General features: G+C 48.8%; 1 protein-coding gene across 1 annotated transcript in view; it reads right to left on the bottom strand.

Moving 5' to 3' along the window:
- Positions 1 to 14,713, bottom strand: part of ANKRD35 (ankyrin repeat domain 35) — an 87,288-nt gene extending 72,575 nt beyond the window's left edge. The window contains exon 1 of the mRNA XM_040411541.1: positions 14,544 to 14,713. Coding sequence (XP_040267475.1) covers positions 14,544 to 14,603 — 60 coding nt within the window. The 5' untranslated portion in view covers positions 14,604 to 14,713. The remainder of the gene's footprint in view (positions 1 to 14,543) is intronic.
- Positions 14,714 to 18,428: the final 3,715 nt, after the last annotated feature.

Raw genomic sequence — 18,428 nt, forward strand, 5'->3', positions numbered from 1 at the left:
GGGGTACAGGATGATGACACTGACACTGGCGGTACAGGATAATGACACTGACACTGGGGGTACAGGATAATGACACTGTTACTTGGGGTACAGGATAATGACACTGACACTCGGGGTACAGGATAATGACACTGACTCTGGGGGTACAAGATGGTGACACTCAGGGTACAGGATAATGACACTGATACTTGGGGTACAGGTTAATGACACTGACACTCGGGGTACAGGATAATGACACTGATACTTGGGGTACAGGATAATGACACTGACACTCGAGGTACAGGATAATGACACTGACACTCGGGGTACAGGATAATGACACTGACACTTGGGGTACAGGATAATGACACTGACACTTGGGGTACAGGATAATGACTCTGACACTCGGGGTACAGGATAATGACACTCGGGGTACAGGATAATGACAATCAGGGTACAGGATAATGACACTGATACTTGGGGTACAGGATAATGACACTGACACTTGGGGTCCAGGATAATGACACTGACACTTGGGGTACAGGATAATGACACTGACACTCGGGGTACAGGATAATGACACTGACACTTGGGGTACAGGATAATGACACTGACACTCGGGGTACAGGATAATGACACTGACACTCGGGGTACAGGATAATGACACTGATACTTGGGGTACAGGATAATGACACTGACACTTGGGGTACAGGATAATGACACTGACACTCGGGGTACAGGATGATGACACTGACACTCGGGGTACAGGATAATGACACTGACACTCGGGGTACAGGATAATGACACTGACACTCGGGGTACAGGATGATGACACTGACACTTGGGGTACAGGATAATGACACTGACACTTGGGGTACAGGATAATGACACTGACACTCGGGGTACAGGATAATGACACTGACACTCGGGGTACAGGATAATGACACTGACACTTGGGGTACAGGATAATGACACTGACACTTGGGGTATAGGATAATGACACTGACACTCGGGGTACAGGATGATGACACTGACACTTGGGGTACAGGATAATGACACTGACAATTGGGGTACAGGATAATGACACTGACACTCGGGGTACAGGATAATGACACTGACACTCGGGGTACAGGATAATGACGCTGACACTCGGGGTACAGGATAATGACACTGACACTCGGGGTACAGGATAATGACACTGATACTTGGGGTACAGGATAATGACGCTGACACTCGGGGTACAGGATAATGACACTGACACTCGGGGTACAGGATAATGACGCTGACACTCGGGGTAAAGGATAATGACACTGGGGGTACAGGATAATGACAATCGGGGTACAGGATAATGACACTGAAACGGGGGGTACAGGATAATGACACTTGGGGTACAGGATAATGACACTGACACTCGGGGTACAGAATGATGACACTGACACTTGGGGTACAGGATAATGACACTGACACTCGGGGTACAGGATAATGACACTGACACTCGGGGTACAGGATAATGACGCTGACACTCGGGGTACAGGATAATGACACTGACACTTGGGGTACAGGATAATGACACTGACACTCGGGGTACAGGATAATGACACTGATACTTGGGGTACAGGATAATGACGCTGACACTCGGGGTACAGGATAATGACACTGACACTCGGGGTACAGGATAATGACGCTGACACTCGGGGTACAGGATAATGACACTGGGGGTACAGGATAATGACAATCAGGGTACAGGATAATGACACTGACACTGGGGGTACAGGGTAATGACACTTGGGGAACAGGATAATGACACTGACACTCGGGGTACAGGATGATGACACTGACACTGGGGGGAACAGGATAATGACACTGGGGGTACAGGATAATGACACTGACACTGGTGGTACAGGATAATGACACTGACACTCGGGGTACAGGATAATGACACTGATACTTGGGGTACAGGATAATGACACTGACACTTGGGGTACAGGATAATGACACTGACACTCGGGGTACAGGATAATGACGCTGACACTCGGGGTACAGGATAATGACGCTGACACTTGGGGTACAGGATAATGACACTGACACTCGGGGTACAGGATAATGACACTGATACTTGGGGTACAGGATAATGACACTGACACTGGGGGTACAGGATAATGACACTGATACTTGGGGTACAGGATAATGACACTGACACTGGGGGTACAGGATAATGACACTGATACTTGGGGTACAGGATAATGACACTGACACTGGGGGTACAGGATGATGACACTGACACTGGGGGTACAGGATGATGACACTGATACTCGGGGTACAGGATGATGACACTGACACTGGGGGTACAGGATAATGACACTGACACTGGGGGTACAGGATAATGACACTGACTCTGGGGGTACAAGATGGTGACACTCAGGGTACAGGATAATGACACTGATACTTGGGGTACAGGTTAATGATGCTGACACTCGGGGTACAGGATAATGACACTGACACTGGGGGTACAGGATGATGACACTGACACTGGCGGTACAGGATAATGACACTGACACTGGGGGTACAGGATAATGACACTGTTACTTGGGGTACAGGATAATGACGCTGACACTCGGGGTACAGGATAATGACACTGACACTCGGGGTACAGGATAATGACGCTGACACTTGGGGTACAGGATAATGACACTGACACTCGGGGTACAGGATAATGACACTGACACTCGGGGTACAGGATAATGACACTGACACTCGGGGTACAGGATAATGACACTGACACTCGGGGTACAGGATAATGACACTGACACTCGGGGTACAGGATAATGACACTGACACTCGGGGTACAGGATGATGACACTGACACTTGGGGTACAGGATAATGACACTGACACTCGGGGTACAGGATAATGACACTGACACTCGGGGTCCAGGATAATGACACTGACACTCGGGGTACAGGATAATGACGCTGACACTCGGGGTACAGGATAATGACACTGACACTGGGGGTACAGGATAATGACACTGGGGGTACAGGATAATGACAATCGGGGTACAGGATAATGACACTGACACTGGGGGTACAGGATAATGACACTTGGGGAACAGGATAATGACACTGACACTCGGGGTACAGGATAATGACGCTGACACTCGGGGTACAGGATGATGACACTGACACTTGGGGTACAGGATAATGACACTGACACTCGGGGTACAGGATAATGACACTGACACTTGGGGTACAGGATAATGACACTGACACTTGGGGTATAGGATAATGACACTGACACTCGGGGTACAGGATGATGACACTGACACTTGGGGTACAGGATAATGACACTGACAATTGGGGTACAGGATAATGACACTGACACTCGGGGTACAGGATAATGACACTGACACTCGGGGTACAGGATAATGACGCTGACACTCGGGGTACAGGATAATGACACTGACACTCGGGGTACAGGATAATGACACTGATACTTGGGGTACAGGATAATGACGCTGACACTCGGGGTACAGGATAATGACACTGACACTCGGGGTACAGGATAATGACGCTGACACTCGGGGTAAAGGATAATGACACTGGGGGTACAGGATAATGACAATCGGGGTACAGGATAATGACACTGAAACTGGGGGTACAGGATAATGACACTTGGGGTACAGGATAATGACACTGACACTCGGGGTACAGAATGATGACACTGACACTTGGGGTACAGGATAATGACACTGACACTCGGGGTACAGGATAATGACACTGACACTCGGGGTACAGGATAATGACGCTGACACTCGGGGTACAGGATAATGACACTGACACTTGGGGTACAGGATAATGACACTGACACTCGGGGTACAGGATAATGACACTGATACTTGGGGTACAGGATAATGACGCTGACACTCGGGGTACAGGATAATGACACTGACACTCGGGGTACAGGATAATGACGCTGACACTCGGGGTACAGGATAATGACACTGGGGGTACAGGATAATGACATTCGGGGTACAGGATAATGACACTGACACTCGGGGTACAGGATAATGACAATCGGGGTACAGGATAATGACACTGACACTCGGGGTACAGGATAATGACAATCGAGGTACAGGATAATGACACTGACACTCGGTGTACAGGATAATGACAATCGGGGTACAGGATAATGACATTGACACTCGGGGTACAGGATAATGACATTGACACTCGGGGTACAGGATAATGACACTGACACTCGGGGTACAGGATGATGACACTCGGGGTACAGGATGATGACACTCGGGGTACAGGATGATGACACTCGGGGTACAGGATAATGACAATCGGGGCACAGGATAATGACACTGACACTCGGGGTACAGGATGATGACACTCGGGGTACAGGATAATGACACTCGGTGTACAGGATAATGACAATCGGGGTACAGGATGATGACACTGACACTGGGGGGAACAGGATAATGACACTGACACTCGGGGTACAGGATAATGACACTAGGGGTACAGGATAATGACACTGGGGGTACAGGATAATGACACTGGGGGTACAGGATAATGACACTGACACTTGGGGTACAGGATAATGACACTGGGGGTACAGGATAATGACGCTGACACTTGGGGTACAGGATGATGACACTGACACTCAGGGTACAGGATGATGACACTGATACTTGGGGTACAGGATAATGACACTGACACTTGGGGTACAGGATAATGACACTCGGGGTACAGGATGATGACACTGACACTTGGGGTACAGGATAATGACACTGACACTCGGGGTACAGGATAATGACACTGACACTCGGGGTACAGGATAATGACACTGACACTCGGGGTACAGGATAATGACACTGACACTCGGGGTACAGGATAATGACGCTGACACTCGGGGTACAGGATAATGACGCTGACACTCGGGGTACAGGATAATGACACTGATCCTCGGGTTACAGAATAATGACACTAGGGGTACAGGATAATGACACTGGGGGTACAGGATAATGACACTTGGGGTACAGGATAATGACACTGGGGGTACAGGATAATGACGCTGACACTTGGGGTACAGGATAATGACACTGACACTCGGGGTACAGGATAATGACGCTGACACTCGGGGTACAGGATAATGACGCTGACACTCGGGGTACAGGATAATGACGCTGACACTCGGGGTACAGGATAATGACACTGATACTCGGGGTACAGGATAATGACACTAGGGGTACAGGATAATGACACTGGGGGTACAGGATAATGACACTGACACTTGGGGTACAGGATAATGACACTGGGGGTACAGGATAATGACACTGACACTTGGGGTACAGGATAATGACACTGGGGGTACAGGATAATGACACTGATACTCGGGGTACAGGATAATGACACTGATACTTGGGGTACAGGATAATGACACTGACACTCGGGGTACAGGATAATGACACTGATACTTGGGGTACAGGATAATGTCACTGACACTTGGGGTACAGGATAATGACACTGACACTCGGGGTACAGGATGATGACACTGACACTTGGGGTACAGGATAATGACACTGACACTCGGGGTACAGGATAATGACACTGACACTGGGGGTACAGGATAATGACACTGACACTCGGGGTACAGGATAATGACACTGACACTCGGGGTACAGGATAATGACACTGACACTCGGGGTACAGGATAATGATACTGACACTCGGGGTACAGGATAATGACACTGATACTTGGGGTACAGGATAATGACGCTGACACTCGGGGTACAGGATAATGACACTGACACTCGGGGTACAGGATAATGACGCTGACACTTGGGGTACAGGATAATGACACTGACACTCGGGGTACAGGATAATGACGCTGACACTCGGGGTACAGGATAATGACACTGACACTCGGGGTACAGGATAATGACACTGACACTCGGGGTACAGGATAATGACACTGACACTCGGGGTACAGGATAATGACACTGACACTCGGGGTACAGGATAATGACACTGACACTCGGGGTACAGGATAATGACACTGACACTCGGGGTACAGGATGATGACACTGACACTTGGGGTACAGGATAATGACACTGACACTCGGGGTCCAGGATAATGACACTGACACTCGGGGTACAGGATAATGACGCTGACACTCGGGGTACAGGATAATGACACTGACACTCGGGGTACAGGATAATGACACTGGGGGTACAGGATAATGACAATCGGGGTACAGGATAATGACACTGACACTGGGGGTACAGGATAATGACACTTGGGGAACAGGATAATGACACTGACACTCGGGGTACACGATAATGACGCTGACACTCGGGGTACACGATAATGACGCTGACACTCTGGGTACAGGATAATGACACTGACACTCGGGGTACAGGATAATGACACTGACACTTGGGGTACAGGATAATGACACTGACACTTGGGGTATAGGATAATGACACTGACACTCGGGGTACAGGATGATGACACTGACACTTGGGGTACAGGATAATGACACTGACAATTGGGGTACAGGATAATGACACTGACACTCGGGGTACAGGATAATGACACTGACACTCGGGGTACAGGATAATGACGCTGACACTCGGGGTACAGGATAATGACACTGACACTCGGGGTACAGGATAATGACACTGATACTTGGGGTACAGGATAATGACGCTGACACTCGGGGTACAGGATAATGACACTGACACTCGGGGTACAGGATAATGACGCTGACACTCGGGGTAAAGGATAATGACACTGGGGGTACAGGATAATGACAATCGGGGTACAGGATAATGACACTGAAACTGGGGGTACAGGATAATGACACTTGGGGTACAGGATAATGACACTGACACTCGGGGTACAGAATGATGACACTGACACTTGGGGTACAGGATAATGACACTGACACTCGGGGTACAGGATAATGACACTGACACTCGGGGTACAGGATAATGACGCTGACACTCGGGGTACAGGATAATGACACTGACACTTGGGGTACAGGATAATGACACTGACACTCGGGGTACAGGATAATGACACTGATACTTGGGGTACAGGATAATGACGCTGACACTCGGGGTACAGGATAATGACACTGACACTCGGGGTACAGGATAATGACGCTGACACTCGGGGTACAGGATAATGACACTGGGGGTACAGGATAATGACAATCGGGGTACAGGATAATGACACTGACACTGGGGGTACAGGGTAATGACACTTGGGGAACAGGATAATGACACTGACACTCGGGGTACAGGATGATGACACTGACACTGGGGGGAACAGGATAATGACACTGGGGGTACAGGATAATGACACTGACACTGGTGGTACAGGATAATGACACTGACACTCGGGGTACAGGATAATGACACTGATACTTGGGGTACAGGATAATGACACTGACACTTGGGGTACAGGATAATGACACTGACACTCGGGGTACAGGATAATGACGCTGACACTCGGGGTACAGGATAATGACGCTGACACTTGGGGTACAGGATAATGACACTGACACTCGGGGTACAGGATAATGACACTGATACTTGGGGTACAGGATAATGACACTGACACTGGGGGTACAGGATAATGACACTGATACTTGGGGTACAGGATAATGACACTGACACTGGGGGTACAGGATAATGACACTGATACTTGGGGTACAGGATAATGACACTGACACTGGGGGTACAGGATGATGACACTGACACTGGGGGTACAGGATGATGACTCTGATACTCGGGGTACAGGATGATGACACTGACACTGGGGGTACAGGATAATGACACTGACACTGGGGGTACAGGATAATGACACTGACTCTGGGGGTACAAGATGGTGACACTCAGGGTACAGGATAATGACACTGATACTTGGGGTACAGGTTAATGATGCTGACACTCGGGGTACAGGACACTGACACTGGGGGTACAGGATGATGACACTGACACTGGCGGTACAGGATAATGACACTGACACTGGGGGTACAGGATAATGACACTGTTACTTGGGGTACAGGATAATGACGCTGACACTCGGGGTACAGGATAATGACACTGACACTCGGGGTACAGGATAATGACGCTGACACTTGGGGTACAGGATAATGACACTGACACTCGGGGTACAGGATAATGACACTGACACTCGGGGTACAGGATAATGACACTGACACTCGGGGTACAGGATAATGACACTGACACTCGGGGTACAGGATAATGACACTGACACTCGGGGTACAGGATAATGACACTGACACTCGGGGTACAGGATGATGACACTGACACTTGGGGTACAGGATAATGACACTGACACTCGGGGTACAGGATAATGACACTGACACTCGGGGTACAGGATAATGACGCTGACACTCGGGGTACAGGATAATGACACTGACACTTGGGGTACAGGATAATGACACTGACACTCGGGGTCCAGGATAATGACACTGACACTCGGGGTACAGGATAATGACGCTGACACTCGGGGTACAGGATAATGACACTGACACTCGGGGTACAGGATAATGACACTGGGGGTACAGGATAATGACAATCGGGGTACAGGATAATGACACTGACACTGGGGGTACAGGATAATGACACTTGGGGAACAGGATAATGACACTGACACTCGGGGTACAGGATAATGACGCTGACACTCGGGGTACAGGATGATGACACTGACACTTGGGGTACAGGATAATGACACTGACACTCGGGGTACAGGATAATGACACTGACACTCGGGGTACAGGATAATGACACTGACACTCGGGGTACAGGATAATGACGCTGACACTCGGGGTACAGGATAATGACACTGACACTTGGGGTACAGGATAATGACACTGACACTCGGGGTACAGGATAATGACACTGATACTTGGGGTACAGGATAATGACGCTGAAACTGGGGGTACAAGATAATGACACTTGGGGTACAGGATAATGACACTGACACTCGGGGTACAGGATAATGACACTGACACTCGGGGTACAGGATAATGACGCTGACACTCGGGGTACAGGATAATGACACTGACACTTGGGGTACAGGATAATGACACTGACACTCGGGGTACAGGATAATGACACTGATACTTGGGGTACAGGATAATGACGCTGACACTCGGGGTACAGGATAATGACACTGACACTCGGGGTACAGGATAATGACGCTGACACTCGGGGTACAGGATAATGACACTGGGGGTACAGGATAATGACAATCGGGGTACAGGATAATGACACTGACACTGGGGGTACAGGATGATGACACTGACACTGGGGGGAACAGGATAATGACACTGACACTCGGGGTACAGGATGATGACACTGACACTGGGGGGAACAGGATAATGACACTGGGGGTACAGGATAATGACACTGACACTGGTGGTACAGGATAATGACACTGACACTCGGGGTACAGGATAATGACACTGATACTTGGGGTACAGGATAATGACACTGACACTTGGGGTACAGGATAATGACACTGACACTCGGGGTACAGGATAATGACGCTGACACTCGGGGTACAGGATAATGACGCTGACACTTGGGGTACAGGATAATGACACTGACACTCGGGGTACAGGATAATGACACTGATACTTGGGGTACAGGATAATGACACTGACACTGGGGGTACAGGATAATGACACTGATACTTGGGGTACAGGATAATGACACTGACACTGGGGGTACAGGATAATGACACTGATACTTGGGGTACAGGATAATGACACTGACACTGGGGGTACAGGATGATGACACTGACACTGGGGGTACAGGATGATGACACTGATACTCGGGGTACAGGATGATGACACTGACACTGGGGGTACAGGATAATGACACTGACACTGGGGGTACAGGATAATGACACTGACTCTGGGGGTACAAGATGGTGACACTCAGGGTACAGGATAATGACACTGATACTTGGGGTACAGGTTAATGATGCTGACACTCGGGGTACAGGATAATGACACTGACACTGGGGGTACAGGATGATGACACTGACACTGGCGGTACAGGATAATGACACTGACACTGGGGGTACAGGATAATGACACTGACACTGGGGGGAACAGGATAATGACACTGGGGGTACAGGATAATGACACTGACACTCGGGGTACAGGATAATGACACTGACTCTGGGGGTACAAGATGGTGACACTCAGGGTACAGGATAATGACACTGATACTTGGGGTACAGGTTAATGACACTGACACTCGGGGTACAGGATAATGACACTGATACTTGGGGTACAGGATAATGACACTGACACTCGAGGTACAGGATAATGACACTGACACTTGGGGTACAGGATAATGACACTGACACTTGGGGTACAGGATAATGACACTGACACTTGGGGTACAGGATAATGACTCTGACACTCGGGGTACAGGATAATGACACTCGGGGTACAGGATAATGACAATCAGGGTACAGGATAATTACACTGGGGGTACAGGATAATGACACTTGGGGTACAGGATAATGACACTTGGGGAACAGGATAATGACACTGATACTTGGGGAACAGAATAATTACACTGACACTCGGGGTACAGGATGATGACACTGACACTCGGGGTACAGGATGATGACACTGACACTTGGGGTACAGGATAATGACACTGACACTCGGGGTACAGGATAATGACACTGATACTTGGGGTACAGGATAATGACACTGACACTGGGGGTACAGGATAATGACACTGACACTCGGGGTACAGGATAATGACACTGACACTCGGGGTACAGGATAATGACACTGACACTCGGGGTACAGGATAATGACACTGACACTCGGGGTACAGGATAATGACACTGACACTCGGGGTACAGGATGATGACACTGACACTCGGGGTACAGGATGATGACACTGACACTTGGGGTACAGGATAATGACACTGACACTCGGGGTACAGGATAATGACACTGATACTTGGGGTACAGGATAATGACACTGACACTTGGGGTACAGGATAATGACACTGACACTCGGGGTACAGGATAATGACACTGACACTCGGGGTACAGGATAATGACACTGACACTCGGGGTACAGGATAATGACACTGACACTCGGGGTACAGGATGATGACACTGATACTTGGGGTACAGGATAATGACACTGACACTTGGGGTACAGGATAATGACACTGACACTCGGGGTACAGGATGATGACACTGACACTCGGGGTACAGGATAATGACACTGACACTCGGGGTACAGGATAATGACACTGACACTCGGGGTACAGGATGATGACACTGACACTTGGGGTACAGGATAATGACACTGACACTTGGGGTACAGGATAATGACACTGACACTCGGGGTACAGGATAATGACACTGACACTCGGGGTACAGGATAATGACACTGACACTCGGGGTACAGGATGATGACACTGACACTCGGGGTACAGGATAATGACACTGATACTTGGGGTACAGTATAATGACACTGACACTTGGGGTACAGGATAATGACACAGACCCATTCAATGTCACGTCACACATTGCACCCGCGCGGAAAGCTCGCTCGTGTGAAAGGGGCCTTCAGGTACTATTACACCAGCAGATGTCATAACCGATAAATGATTGAAAATGACGACAATAATTATACACGCAGATACTTGCGCTCGTTACTCGTTCCTTGTTATTATATGTAAAGATGGGGGACAGATGTTTGGTAAAAAGGCGTGTATGAGATCGTCAGCGAGTAGACAACTCCATATTATACTAACGGATGTATTAACGAGAGGCATGCTGAATGGCGATTATTACATCACACGATTCTCGGTCATTTTCGCTCACATGCACGAGAATCTGTACGATATTCGCTTCGTATCCTCGGCCGGAGCTGGCGGCACATAAATCCGGAGAGGAGATAAAGGGTTCTGTCACCTCAGCAAATAGCATTTATCCTGGAGAGGAAGGCAATACAAGGCACTTCCTAATGTATCGGGAGTGTCCATATTGCTTTCTTTGTCGGCTTGTTTCTGTGGTTACGACCACCCTGCAATCCAGCACTGGTGGTCGTGCTTGGACACTACAGGAAATAGTTCTAGGCCAGCAGTAGTGTGCAAGCCCGGCCACCACTGCTGCTGGATTACAGGGTGGTTGTAACCATGGAAACTGACTCCCAGTTTGCTACATACTGGAACCAGACTGGTTGTCAACACCAGTTCTACTACATACTGGAGCCAGACTGGTTGTGTCCCCCAGCTTTACTATATACTGGATCCAGACTGGTTGTGTCCCCCATCTTTACTATACACTGGAGCCAGACTGGTTGTGTCCCCCAGCTTTACTATATACTGGATCCAGACTGGTTGTGTCCCCCATCTTTACTATATACTGGAGGCAGACTGGTTGTGTCCCCCATCTTTACTATATACTGGAGCCAGACTGGTTGTGTCCCCCAGCTTTACTATATACTGGAGGCAGACTGGTTGTGTCCCCCAGCTTTACTATATACAGGAGGCAGACTGGTTGTGTCCCCCAGCTTTACTATATACTGGAGCCAGACTGGTTGTGTCCCCCAGCTTTACTATATACTGGAGCCAGACTGGTTGTGTCCCCCAGCTTTACTATATACAGGAGGCAGACTGGTTGTGTCCCCCAGCTTTACTATATACAGGAGGCAGACTGGTTGTGTCCCCCATCTTTACTATATACTGGAGCCAGACTGGTTGTGTCCCCCATCTTTACTATATACTGTAGTCAGACTGGTTGTGTCCCCCAGCTTTACTATATACTGTAGTCAGACTGGTTGTGTCCCCAGCTTTACTATATACTGGAGCCAGACTGGTTGTGTCCCCCATCTTTACTATATACTGGAGCCAGACTGGTTGTGTCCCCAGCTTTACTATATACTGGATCCAGACTGGTTGTGTCCCCCATCTTTACTATATACTGTAGTCAGACTGGTTGTGTCCCCCATCTTTACTATATACTGGAGCCAGACTGGTTGTGTCCCCCAGCTTTACTATATACTGGAGGCAGACTGGTTGTGTCCCCCAGCTTTACTATATACTGTAGTCAGACTGGTTGTGTCCCCAGCTTTACTATATACTGGATCCAGACTGGTTGTGTCCCCCATCTTTACTATATACTGGAGGCAGACTGGTTGTGTCCCCCATCTTTACTATATACTGGAGGCAGACTGGTTGTGTCCCCCAGCTTTACTATATACTGGAGGCAGACTGGTTGTGTCCCCCAGCTTTACTATATACTGGAGCCAGACTGGTTGTGTCCCCCAGCTTTACTATATACTGTAGTCAGACTGGTTGTGTCCCCAGCTTTACTATATACTGGAGCCAGACTGGTTGTGTCCCCCATCTTTACTATATACTGGAACCAGACTGGTTGTGTCCCCCAGCTTTACTATATACTGGAGCCAGACTGGTTGTGTCCCCCAGCTTTACTATATACTGGAACCAGACTGGTTGTCCACACCAGTTCTACTATATACTGGATCCAGACTGGTTGTGTCCCCCAGCTTTACTATATACTGGAGCCAGACTGGTTGTGTCCCCCAGCTTTACTATATACTGGAGCCAGACTGGTTGTGTCCCCCATCTTTACTATATACTGGAGGCAGACTGGTTGTGTCCCCCATCTTTACTATATACTGGAGCCAGACTGGTTGTGTCCCCCAGCTTTACTATATACTGGAGCCAGACTGGTTGTGTCCCCCATCTTTACTATATACTGGAGGCAGACTGGTTGTGTCCCCCATCTTTACTATATACTGGAGCCAGACTGGTTGTGTCCCCAGCTTTACTATATACTGGATCCAGACTGGTTGTGTCCCCCATCTTTACTATATACTGGAGCCAGACTGGTTGTGTCCCCCAGCTTTACTATATACTGGAGGCAGACTGGTTGTGTCCCCCAGCTTTACTATATACTGGAACCAGACTGGTTGTGTCCCCCAGCTTTACTATATACTGGATCCAGACTGGTTGTGTCCCCCAGCTTTACTATATACTGGAGCCAGACTGGTTGTGTCCCCCATCTTTACTATATACTGTAGTCAGACTGGTTGTGTCCCCAGCTTTACTATATACTGGAGCCAGACTGGTTGTGTCCCCCATCTTTACTATATACTGTAGTCAGACTGGTTGTGTCCCCAGCTTTACTATATACTGGAGCCAGACTGGTTGTGTCCCCCAGCTTTACTATATACTGGAGCCAGACTAGTTGTGTCCCCCAGCTTTACTATATACTGTAGTCAGACTGGTTGTGTCCCCAGCTTTACTATATACTGGAGCCAGACTGGTTGTGTCCCCCATCTTTACTATATACTGGAGGCAGACTGGTTGTGTCTCCCAGCTTTACTATATACTGGAACCAGACTGGTTGTGTCCCCCAGCTTTACTATATACTGGAGCCAGACTGGTTGTGTCCCCCAGCTTTACTATATACTGGAGCCAGACTGGTTGTGTCCCCGGGTTACTCACCGCTGATGGTCTGTACGTCTGCCTGGAGAATAAGGTCTGCCACTTCCTCATAGCGGCCATGCCCTCCTGGCCCTGGCATACAGGTAGCGATGGCACACACCAGCTCAACCTGCCAACAAACTCAGACGACTCACATTTAATGAAAGCAAAGATCCTCCTGCCCTGAGTTAACCATCTCCTGCATGTGAGACTGGGGGGGGGGGGGGCAGGGTACGTGCCTGTGTGTGTGTACGGACACCTGCCGTCATCATACAATGACACATCTGTGAAATCCCTCCCACAATACTGTGCTGAATATTCCAGAGGTCACCGCTCTGTGGCTATTGGAGGGTTAAAATTTACATTGGGTCCCCTGCTAGGAGTGGGGGTGACACTCAGGGAGTTTACTCATCCCCCTCCTCATAGGAATCCCCTTCTTGATCTCCACTTGGTGCTGAGAACTATTTGGTAAAGTGGTGGGATGAACAGGAGGGGCGCTGTTGTATCTGTGCCGCCGGACTATTCTAAGCCTCTGACAATTGCTCCGAGGGACGCCTTTGCATATGCTAATTGCAGGGCCGGGCTGACTTACGCAACACGTCGCTGATTGCGTTAACCTGTTCCTTCCTGGATACTGAACTTTATTTACAGAGTACAAAACTAAAAAGTAAAGAAAAAAACTCTGCGGGTTTGTCACCAGTACAGCTGTAGGTATGACAGTCGCCCGATTCCTTCTGGTAAAGGGGCTGTCATAGAGGTTGTCACCCACAACAGATGCACTGAAGACACGGCTGACATTGGAGGATTTTCATTTTTCAATAAAAATCTCCTCATTATTTATTGGGTTGGGTAGGGCCTCACTGACTAACCCCCGCGTCATGTCCGGAGACTCGCAGGGCTGCTGAGTACATGGATTATTGCGGGAGGTTTCCTCCCTTTTGATGTTCAGCTCTTTATGATGTATACATGATGTGTCTCTGATGTCTACATACTGGTATTGTACATATATCCCATACTGGCCAGCTCTCCTGGAAAAGGGGGACATCTCCTGTCAACTTTAGAGAAGGGACCTCTGGAAAATTCCAAAGATGTCTATAAAAAGAAGGGCATGTACCGCGCCAAGAGTCACAAATAGTGCCAGACATATTCCTCAGCACCGCATGTGGCATGAAGGCCGTGCCATCTCGTTTACAAAGAAAGTAGTAACCTGAACCCCATTCTTTTATATAGCAGTCTTCTGGCTCCATCACATTGGTAAATGGGTCACGATGTTCTTATATACAAGAGGGTTCTGGTCTGGGGTCTTATACATGAGGGTTCTGGTCTGGGGTCTTATACATGAGGGTTCTGGTCTGGGGTCTTATACAGGAGGGTTCTGGTCTGGGGTCTTATAAAGGAGGGTTCTGGTCTGGGGTCTTATAAAGGAGGGTTCTGGTCTTGGGTCTTATACATGAGGGTTCTGGTCTGGGGTCTTATACATGAGGGTTCTGGTCTGGGGTCTTAAAAGGACGGTTCTGGTCTGGGGTATTATACATGAGGGTTCTGGTCTGGGGTCTTATACATGAGGGTTCTGGTCTGGGGTCTTATAAAGGAGGGTTCTGGTCTGGGGTCTTATAAAGGAGGGTTCTGGTCTGGGGTCTTATAAAGGAGGGTTCTGGTCTGGGGTCTTATACATGAGGGTTCTGGTCTGGGGTCTTATACATGAGGGTTCTGGTCTGGGGTCTTATACATGAGGGTTCTGATCTGGGGTATTATACATGAGGGTTCTGGTCTGGGGTCTTATACAGGAGGGTTCTGGTCTGGGGTCTTATAAAAGAGGGTTCTGGTCTGGGGTCTTATAAAGGAGGGTTCTGGTCTGGGGTCTTATACATGAGGGTTCTGGTCTGGGGTCTTATACATGAGGGTTCTGGTCTGGGGTCTTATACATGTGGGTTCTGATCTGGGGTATGATACATGAGGGTTCTGGTCTGTGGTCTTATACATCAGGGTTCTGGTCTGTGGTCTTATACATGAGGGTTCTGGTCTGGGGTCTTATACATGAGGGTTCTGGGCTGGGGTCTTATACATGAGGGTTCTGGTCTGGGGTCTTATACATGAGGGTTCTGGTCTGGGGTCTTATAAAGGAGGGTTCTGGTCTGGGGTCTTATAAAGGAGGGTTCTGGTCTGGGGTCTTATACATGAGGGTTCTGGTCTGGGGTCTTATACATGAGGGTTCTGGTCTGGGGTCTTATACATGAGGGTTCTGGTCTGGGGTCTTATACATGAGGGTTCTGATCTGGGGTATTATACATGAGGGTTCTGGTCTGTGGTCTTATACATGAGGGTTCTGGTCTGTGGTCTTATACATGAGGGTTCTGGTCTGTGGTCTTATACATGAGGGTTCTGGTCTGGGGCTGGGGTCTTATAAAGGAGGGTTCTGGTCTGGGGTCTTATACATGAGGGTTCTGGTCTGGGGTCTTATACATGAGGCTTCTGGTCTGTGGTCTTATACATGAGGGTTCTGGTCTGGGGTCTTATAAAGGACGGTTCTGGTCTGGGGTCTTATACATGAGGCTTCTGGTCTGTGGTCTTATACATGAGGGTTCTGGTCTGGGGTCTTATAAAGGACGGTTCTGGTCTGGGGTATTATACATGAGGGTTCTGGTCTGGGGTCTTATACATGAGGGTTCTGGTCTGGGGTCTTATACATGAGGGTTCTGGTCTGGGGTCTTATACATGAGGGTTCTGATCTGGGGTATTATACATGAGGGTTCTGGTCTGTGGTCTTATACATGAGGGTTCTGGTCTGTGGTCTTATACATGAGGGTTCTGGTCTGGGGCTGGGGTCTTATAAAGGAGGGTTCTGGTCTGGGGTCTTATACATGAGGGGTCTGGGGTCTTATACATGAGGCTTCTGGTCTGTGGTCTTATACATGAGGGTTCTGGTCTGGGGTCTTATAAAGGACGGTTCTGGTCTGGGGTATTATACATGAGGGTTCTGGTCTGGGGTCTTATACATGAGGGTTCTGGTCTGGGGTCTTATAAAGGAGGGTTCTGGTCTGGGGTCTTATAAAGGAGGGTTCTGGTCTGGGGTCTTATAAAGGAGGGTTCTGGTCTGGGGTCTTATACATGAGGGTTCTGATCTGGGGTCTTATACATGAGGGTTCTGGTCTGGGGTCTTATACATGAGGGTTCTGGTCTGGGGTCTTATACATGAGGGTTCTGGTCTGGGGTCTTATACATGAGGGTTCTGGTCTGGGGTCTTATACATGAGGGTTCTGGTCTGGGGTGTGATAAAGGAGGGTTCTGATCTGGGGTCTTATACATGAGGGTTCTGATCTGGGGTGTTATACATGAGGGTTCTGATCTGGGGTCTTATACATGAGGGTTCTGATCTGGGGTCTTATACATGAGGGTTCTGATCTGGGGTCTTATACATGAGGGTTCTGGTCTGGGGTGTTATAAAGGAGGGTTCTGGTCTGGGGTCTTATACATGAAGGTTCTGGTCTGGGGTGTTATAAAGGAGGGTTCTGGTCTGGGGTCTTATACATGGGGGTTCTGGTCTGGGGTCTTATAAAGGAGGGTTTTGGTCTGGGGTCTTATACTGGAGGGTTCAGGTCTGGGGCCTATACAGAAGGGGTCTAATCTTGAGTCTATAGAGGAGACACATGACCCGGAGTCTATATAGAAGGTTTTCGGGGTCTATACCTTCATGTAGGGGTGTGATTTATTTTGGGGTGTGCTAAAGGACTATATGTACTATTTGTGACTGTAACGCTGTAGCTTGGGGACGCGTTAGATATAAAGAGATGAGGCTTGGCGCAGTACATGTATCACAAATGTACCTGTCTGGGCTCCAGCGGCGAGATCTCCAGCTTCGGTGCAACCGGGCTGCTAAGCTGCACCGCCTGGTGACGCAACAGCATC

Source organism: Bufo bufo, chromosome 11 (genome assembly GCF_905171765.1).
Source record: "Bufo bufo chromosome 11, aBufBuf1.1, whole genome shotgun sequence".
Taxonomy (NCBI): Eukaryota; Metazoa; Chordata; class Amphibia; order Anura; family Bufonidae; genus Bufo; species Bufo bufo.